We start from the raw sequence: 8,944 nt of genomic DNA, 5'->3' as shown, positions 1-8,944 counted from the left end.
CACCGAAGGTGTTGCATTAACAGGAAACCAGTCAGTCTTTTTTTTTTTTTTTTCACAGTCTGTCCATTGTGCTGTAGCAGCAGGGAACCCCACACCCTGGCTCGGCTGCTTAATAACAAGAGTTTTAATAAGAATAGGAGTGTGAAATGAGGGGGGAGGTAAAGACAGGAGAGCGAATTCCCTGTCTCTACCCTGCTTTGGATTGTGTGTGTGAGTGTGTTCATATCTGCCAGTGTGCTCTTATTGGTACCTGTCTATGTGTGTGTGGTTTATTTCAGTGGAAGCAAACAACCATGGCAACAAGACATAAAAACCTGAATTATTCAGTGAGCATGTCTGAAACTTACAGTTGAGTAAGCACAGACGGACCAACACACTCTCATATACACACACACACACACACACACACACACACTTTAACTTAGACATTGTTGTATTGTGTTGTGTACTTGCATATAATAAGAGTAGTCTTGCAGCAACTGTAATACAAAACCACTTGGTAAAGCTCATCATATGTGTTGACTAATAAAATGCAAATGAATGCATAAGTACAATTCTGAGATACTTGTGTTTCCTGTTTCATTTGCTTTATACCACTACTCTGCTACATGGGAAACATTACACCTTTCTTTACACCAGCAACTTTTCACATTAATATTTGACATAAAATCATATGACACATTTATAAAAAAACATGCATGATTTAAAGATTTAACCAGGGGTTTCCAGCCTTGTTGTGACCCCCTACAAAATGAGCTTGGGAATGCAGTGTAGGAAACTCTCTACTTCCCCCTGCTGTGTTAACACTAAACTCTGACCTGCCATGACTCAGTAAAAGTGGCTTTACCAGGCTATTTATTTATTTACTCACATTCACGGACTGATAGAGCTTCATTAGTAGAACTTCTCTCAGAGTGCTCAACGGGCATTTTCTACCCTCATGGTGGAGCTGTTGATCTGTTTCGAGAGTCGCCAGCTCTGTGAGATGGTACAGAGAAAGGTTTCCTGGAAAAACAACCTGGTTGATAACTTCATATCAGTATATTTGTATTCGCTTTGTGTGGTGAAAAATCAGTTTCTTGCCATTGTACATTTTGTTGCATAAGTAAAAAAAGAATGGTTTCATTTTTTGGTCACAGAAACACACTCATTCTTTTTACACACAGATTGCAATGGTGTCAGCTTGAGAACATAATTGTTATCTCTTTCTGCACGATTGCTTTCTCTCAACGCAGTAAATCAAATTGCACTCCAGAGCTTTGCTGTATCTCTTACCTTGCATGTAATGTGTCATTGTGTACACAACTGCTCTAACCTGATTCACTTGTGCAAATATACTTATTTAAAGCAGAGTGCAGTGATTGAGAGGTGTGCACATACACAGATAGGCCACACACCTGTATTTACAGCAGAGGCCACCTGAAGCAGAGCTGCACTTAAAACATCCACATTCTTAACTGTTGCACAATCAGGCGGTGTAGCGGCACCATACAGCCATTAGATGGCAGTATAGGATAATATTGCAGCCACATACAAGCAGAGCAGCAGTGTAAAAGAGTAGAAACCAATGGTCAACATGAATGGCATCAACCATGTGGAGCATTTGGGGGTGTAGGGGAAGACACTGGCAGGTGAAAGTAAATTCATTTGGACAGAGTGGACTGTAATAAATGGAACTATCATGAAAACTAAATCAGAGCTCTTGGTCATATCCATCCTCGTTGTCTATAAATGCCTCTTCTGGGGAAAACTATAATAAGCACTCGGCCTGCACGCCCACATGATAGCTTTTCTCCAAAACACACTGACAACATCCCTGCAATGTTATGGAGACAGATGAGTCCAGTCTCCAGTAAACTGTCAGCAACTTCAGGCCAAAGGCTCAGCAGTGCTGTGTAGAATAATCTGATCAAAGTTTTATTGCTATTGTTGACAGAATCAGGCTTTTCCCATCAAAGCTGGTGTCTGTACTCTGCATGTGCATGTATGTGTATGTGCATGTGTATGTGTGGAGAGGAGGCAGACAGTGAATATGCCTGTGTGTCTGTATACAATGTGTCTTTGTGAGTCCTTGGCTTTGCGTTGGAGAGAATGATCTAGCAGAGAGAGAGAGATGAATGGTTGGGGGTCTTGTTTTTCTCCACTACATCTTTACCAAGTATTTCTGTCCCTCACGTTGTTCCGTTTTTAACCACTTCCCCCCCTTGTCTCTTTTCTTAACCCTCATTATCAACAGACTATTATGAGTCCTCATTTTTATCTGAGTGACTTCTTATTTTAATCTCTTCCCTGTTCCTTCTTCCTCGTGCCGCTTCTTTACCTTTTCTTTACTTACTCACTTCACGTTCAGTGTATGTAACACTAAACATGTTGTTACCTTGTTGCATGAATGCCTGAACATGGTTAGATATCTCATTTTTCCAACTATATTTGTCATTAATGTAGTCTATGTCACTTCCTTTTATCCATCCTCCCTCTCCCCTTTAGTCACCTGCTTTTTCACATCTTTTTTTATTAAATAAATCTTTAGGCTCTTTTGCGGTTCCACAAAAGGTTAGGTATTCAGAACACCACGGCAGTGTGGGAAAGGCAAGACAAAGCAATTCTATTCATAGTGCACATTTCATAAGTCCCAGCATCAGATCATGAATATACAACCAAAATTTAAATGCTACTCCATAATGTAGTTGTTGAGATATTTCAATTGGCAGCATAAAAACTAGTACAAAAATATCACCTGTGAACATGAGAGAGCTTTTGGGGCTGGAGTTACAAATGTACTTGGAGGCCAGAGCGTAAAGTTAATTCTCAGAAGAGAGGAAGAACAGAGGATAAGCTGGCTCATACAGAAAACAAAACATGTTGTCTAACTCCATATTTATTCAGAAGAGCATGATACACACTGTCCTGGTGATCAATTGGAGCAGAGCACTTGTTGGTAAAGCGACAACCACAGAGATGGAGTAACAGAGAAGTGATAGAGAGACCTAAAGAGAAAATGAATTTATGAGAAGAGAGAGAGAGAGAGAACAAGAAAAACAGAAGGGGGTGATTAGAGGTAGGAGGTGGTCTATTGACACCACAGCTGCCTGCACTTCAGCGCTGCCTTCAACAAAACATTGTTTGGTGAAATAGAAGTTCATTTGTGTGTCTGCGGACCAGAGAGATTGTATGTTTATATCTTATTATGCACCACAGAAACATTAATATCCCTGCTTATGCACATGTGCTGTGCTGCTGAAAGAATGAATATGCATGTGTCCATCTTGTTTTTGTTGGGTGTCATCTGAGAGGCCGTGTGCCTGTGTACTGCATCTGTGTATCAAGATCATATTAATCAACAGGTCTACTCGGACTCACTTACAGCTCAGATAGAGACACACAAACACGCACACCAATGCTAATCTAACTGCTAAATTGCTAGACACAAATATGCACTTGTCTGTTTGTGATAGATCATTTCAGATTGCTTCTTGTTGACTGTTTTTTTTGGGGTTTCTTCCCCCTTTCTATGGATTTGGTCAAGGAAAAACACACCGGCAGTCAGTCACTCACTCAGCAAGCTGCAGCATAGCAGACATTCCTGTGAAGTGTAGTTAGGGAGTTGGAGAATAGCAACGGTTTCCAAGAAATCTGTTGCTCCATAACTTGTCTTTTCTTTTTTCTTTTTTTTTTGAAGTTGTAATGTTGCTTGGCAGGATTTGATCTGGACTTGACTGGACTGTAACTGTGCAGCCTCCGTTTGCTCTCACGCTTCTTAAAACATGATACGCTGTTGCTGATGGACGCATGCAAAGGTGACCTGATTACTTTCAGGGGCTAGAATTACCTTACCCCCCCGACACACACACACACACACACACACATTCTCTGAATCTGGTCCTGCGTATGCAACTATGCAATACAAATTTCATGTCATCATTTATAAAATATATCTTTAATCTTACAGTCTGACTGCCTGAGTAACACACTTAGCCCCTATTGCTTTAAAATGGCCTCTAAGGTCATTACTGGGAATTTCCAATAACTGTGATAACTGCTACAATGCTTTTAATGAAATTACTGCCTGCACAAGTTATCTGTCACTGTCAACACTAATGAAAAATACTTTAGAGCAATTAAAGGGAAGGGTAATCAGAAGAATTAAAAGGGACTTTTTGTTATACCTTTGCACCCTGTGATGAATATGTGAATAGGAAATGACTCTAATAGAAATGGATTTTAGATTTATATTTATACTATGATTCAGTGGTTCCCAGCCTTTCCTTTCATGCCTTTTATAATTTAGTGCCCCCTTAGATCACCCTGCCACCTCTACTGAGTTGTTCCGTCACAGCATTTCGACACAGCGTGGTGTTTTTATGTAGCACGGTGCAAGAATTCATGGCAGTCTTGTGATAGTTTCAGATGCACCTGGGTTTCTGTTTCGCTGAGGTCTGTAGTACAGAAGGGCTTTTAATAAAGCACTCCATGGATTGGTAGGCGTAACAGGAAGTAATAATCTGTCAGTTGTGTTGTGTCATCTGCGGATCCAGACAGTTTGAAAAACAAAAAAGAAAAACTCAGTAGTTATCTCAGCTTGTCCTGGGAGAGTGTGATTTTTAATGAAAAGCACATTAGTGATAAAAGACAGGGCATTTATGGAGCTACAGAATTGTACTATGGGAAATGTAGTATGCAGGTTTTGTTTGTTTGTTAGTTTGTTTTTTGGACCTTGACTTCATGCTATTAATAAATCACTTCAGCAGCCAGTTTGACTGCATTTGTTGGCATTGGGAGCAAATGAAGTAAATAAAATGAAGTAAATAAAGAGTTAGAAAACAGTAGAAACTGAACTTCTAATAAGGATCGCCACAAGTAGACTATAGGGAAACAGCAGTTTAAATAAATGAAATACACTCTCACTTTCATATCACCCTATGACTTATCATGTACTGTACATTTGTACACAGACGGGCAGAGGAACTGAATTCAAACACACCCCTTTTACACAAACTCTGACAAACTCCTTCCCCCTTCTCTCATTCCTCATTCACCCAGCGCTATCTGACGCTGTCCTGCTCCCTAACACTCTCCTCTCTGAGTCCTCTCTCTCTCTCTCTTTTTTTTTTACACAGAAACATGCAGGGAGGAGAGGAGGAGGAGAAAAGAAGAAACGCGTCGCAGGCGACAAGAGAGAGAGGAAGCAGAGAAAGTTGTTAGAGGAGCGACAGGAGAGGAGAAGAGGGGTCGACCAGATGGGAGGAAGGAAGGAAAGGGGTCTCTCTGTTGGCTCGAGTGCGCAATTAAAGGATTCTGCACAAACAAACAAACATATGAATCAAAGCCTGTAATTAAGAGGGGCATTGTACGCGCGGCACCGCGTTGCGTGGACGCGGACAAGACAGCGGCGGTGAAAGACGCCGAGTCTTGTCTCTTCTCTGGATTTTACTCCTCATGCGCTTCAAACTCTCGGCGAGGTTCACAAGACTTGAAGCCAGTGTGTGAAAAACGTCCCAGCCCTTTGCTCGTTCAATTAACTTTCTCCCCGGAAAAGAAAACCTCCGTGGAGGAAGGAAGACTGTTTTGTCTCTTCCGAGGAGTCCAGCTCGCCGTAGCCGGGGTTTAGGCGTTGGCACCCGGGCAGGGAGTCCCTCAGCATGGCCGGGGCCAAGCCGGGAGTCCACGCGCTGCAGCTTAAACCCGTGTCCGTCCACGAAGCGCTGAAGAGTGGGGGCAAATTCATCAAGTGGGACGAGGTGAGAGTGAAACCTTTGAAACTTTCTTTCGGCTGCATGCTTCCGTTTTGTAAAAATGAATCAGTTTGTTTGGTGACTAGGGAGTGATCCGGTCTGACCCCGGACAGGACCAGGACCAGGACTGCCGGCCTGTTTTGGACACTATAGGTCCTCTGCTGTGGGGTGACACACGGGGCTGACGTGTGTGTAGGTGATAGACACAGACAAGGTGTGTGTTGGTGTGCAGGTGTGTGCACACCTTCACAGTCCTGCGGTGAACACACTATACTAGCATGAGTGTGTGTTAATCAGATACTGTAGTAAAAAGAAAAGGCTATAGTTGGCTGCAGTGCTTGTGTGTGTGTGTGTGTGTGTTGAATTGTTGTCGAGCCGGTTTTCCTCGGGCTCGGGTTCAGCTCAGACTCCCTCCTACACTTCTTCTCTCTCCCAGCGGATTAGAGGAGAAAAACACCTGTGGAAATCAAGAGCTGGAAGTGCACGCGGAGCTGCAGGTGTGCACCGAGTGTGTGTCACCTTTTCTGTTTGTCTCAGTCACCGTGTCTGTTTTGGTGTTTGTCTCTAAGCCCCCCTGAATCTCATCAGTACAATAAATCAATAATGCTGTATTTATTTATTTATTTATTTTGCCGCTCTATTTTGTGTGTGTGTGTGTGTGTGTGTGTGTGTGTGTGTTTTGGGCGTTTCTGACACAGGGTGCAGGGCTGTTCTGCTGTCCTCTCCATAGAGAAAGTAGGTGTGTGTGCCTGCATGTGTCTGTAAAGGCCGTCAATGATTAACTCGGTGGCTGACTGACAGACTCAGCACAGGCCCTTGTGTTATATTTACATAACAATTGCAGGCAAGATGCGTGAGTGCGTGTTTTTCAGTGCGTGGATCAGAAAAATCTTGCAGGGAGAGAGGTACGTAGCTCCAGTAAGGCCTCTGATTGCAGACATGAGGCCAGATGCTGTGTTGACATGCACACACACTTATGCAAACTGCACACGATCACCAACAGAGGCTCACACACACTCTAGTGATGATGTGGTGTGTGTGACCTCCGAATAAGGGTCTTGTCACGCAAACAGAGAATACCATGTCCTTTTTAATTTTGTGATATATTTTTTTTTCTCCTCTTGCGCACACACTAACTCAGTGTCTCTCAAAGGGAATTCCCAGGAAATGGTTTCACTGGTGATTAAGTGTGTGAACGCTCAAAAACATGTGCATGCTTTCTTTGTCTATCTTTCATCCCCTCTTCCCCCATGTTTACCGTTTCCCCACAGAATCAACCAATAAATTGTCGAGAATACTTGGGGAGAGACGACATAGTTTTGGGGGGAGGAGGTGTGTGAGCGAGATAATAGCAAAATAAATAAGTTGTTATAAAAGATTTTAATACCATGTTTGAGATGGTACAGATTATTCTCTGACCGGCTGGTGCTTATATTCTTCATTGAAACCTAAGAGCTGTCTCACTAATCAGGATTTTAAATAATTGATAATGTATTGTTTACGTTCTTAGGGACGTTGGTGTCATCTGAACTCAACTAGCTTATTTTTCATGTACAACTAGGTTGTTGTGAAATACTTAATCTTTAAGTGGATTAACAGTGGAAAATGTTTGTTAAAATTTATTCAAAATCACTGAGATCTCTCATTTGTAAAACTGTTCAGAGCTTTTTACTTAATGCTGTGTTTTGTAGAAGCCGCTTTGACAGGAATTACAGCAGCTTCCAGGCTTCGTGGGTCTGCTCAAGCTTTGCTCACCAGGATTTGGGCAGTTTATACTATTCTTCCTGGCAGATTTTGTCTAAAGCTCTAGATTGGATGGGATTTGGCTCAACTGTCATCTTCAGGTCTCTCCACAGAGGTTCTATGGGATTTAAATCAGGCTTTGGTTGGGTCACTCATGGACAGAATCTTTTTCCTGAATAATCTTCAGCGTGGTCTTGGTTGTTTGCTTCAGGTCATTGTTGTGCTGAAAGGCGAACTCACCCTGAGCATCGATGCACCTTGGAGGAAGGTTTCCTCAAGGATCTCTTTGTATGTGGCTGCATTCATCCTTCCCTCAGTCTCCTGTCCCTACTGCTGAGAAGCCACGCCCCACGCCCCATAGCACTACCATACTTCATCGTCCTATCAGACCAGAGAATCTTTTTCCTGGTGCTTTGTCTTTTAAATGCCTTTTGGCAAGCTCCAAACAGCTGTCTTATCCCTTATGCTCACTGTTTCCCATCTAGCCTCTCTACCATAAAGGCCTGATTGATGGAGAGCTGCTGAAGTGGTTGTCCTCTGCGGAGGACTGTTGGGTTCACTTCCCTGATCCCAGTCCCTCTTGCCCGATTACTCAGTTTGGCCAAACAGTGCACTTAAGGAATCTGTGGTTTCAAGCTTACTTCCATTTCAAAATTATTGAGGCCACTGTGCTCCTGGGAGCACTGAAAAACTTTAGAAATTATTTTATGCCTTTCCTCTGATCTGTGTCTCACTGCAATTTTATCACGGCTGTCTATAGAGAGTTCCTTGTCCTGACATGTATTGTGAATTGTGGGACTTTATATACACAGGTGTGTGCCTCTATTAAAAAAAAAAAAAAAAAATCCAACCAATTCAGTGAGCCACAGGGAGAACCCAGGCAGGTTTCTGACTTATCTCAAGGAAAATGAACAAGCTGCACCTGAGCACAGTTTAAGTGCCGCAGCAATGGGCCTGAATACTTTAGTAAATGAGGAATTTCAGGTTTAGATTTTTTCAAATACACTTTGCAAAAGAAAACAAAATCATAAAATGTTTTCATTTTGTCATTATGAGTTATTGAGTGTAGATTAATAAGTGCAACAAGACAGTTTGATTTAAGATGAAATGTAAATTCCTTTATGGACTAAGCAAAGTGAGGATAGAATTAGGACTTACAACCATCAGGAAAGGCCTCAGGGCAGAGCACTTTGTTTACATGAAACCCCTAATTTTAACCCCCACCACCTCCTCTTTGTGCTCCCACCAAATTTCTCATTTATTAATATTCCCAGTCTCTGTCTCCTTCCCTACCATCCCTCATGCATGGCGGAAGAGGAGGAGGAATGCCTTGGAAATGGACCCTGTTCCTTCTGCTTACTGGCTTGTGTACACACATGCACTCGTATGCATGTGTGCATGTGTGGTTGTTTTGTTCTGGGTGTGCGTCTCATGTTGAATGACTTCCTGTTCAAGCTTGTTGTCAGGCC

General features: G+C 42.5%; 1 protein-coding gene across 2 annotated transcripts in view; it reads left to right on the top strand.

The window, feature by feature from the left end:
- The first annotated feature begins 5,044 nt into the window (after window positions 1-5,044).
- The window catches only part of plcb3 (phospholipase C, beta 3 (phosphatidylinositol-specific)), a 43,056-nt gene continuing 39,156 nt past the window's right edge, over window positions 5,045-8,944 (top strand). For both annotated transcript variants that reach the window (XM_026318145.1, XM_026318136.1), the window contains exon 1: window positions 5,045-5,738. In XM_026318145.1, coding sequence (XP_026173930.1) covers window positions 5,640-5,738 — 99 coding nt within the window. In that variant the 5' untranslated portion in view covers window positions 5,045-5,639. The remainder of the gene's footprint in view (window positions 5,739-8,944) is intronic.

The sequence above is a fragment of the Mastacembelus armatus genome, chromosome 18 (genome assembly GCF_900324485.2).
Source record: "Mastacembelus armatus chromosome 18, fMasArm1.2, whole genome shotgun sequence".
Classification (NCBI taxonomy): domain Eukaryota; kingdom Metazoa; phylum Chordata; class Actinopteri; order Synbranchiformes; family Mastacembelidae; genus Mastacembelus; species Mastacembelus armatus.
The sequence above is the reverse complement of the archived record's forward strand: the minus strand, read 5'-3'. Positions and strand labels throughout refer to the sequence as shown.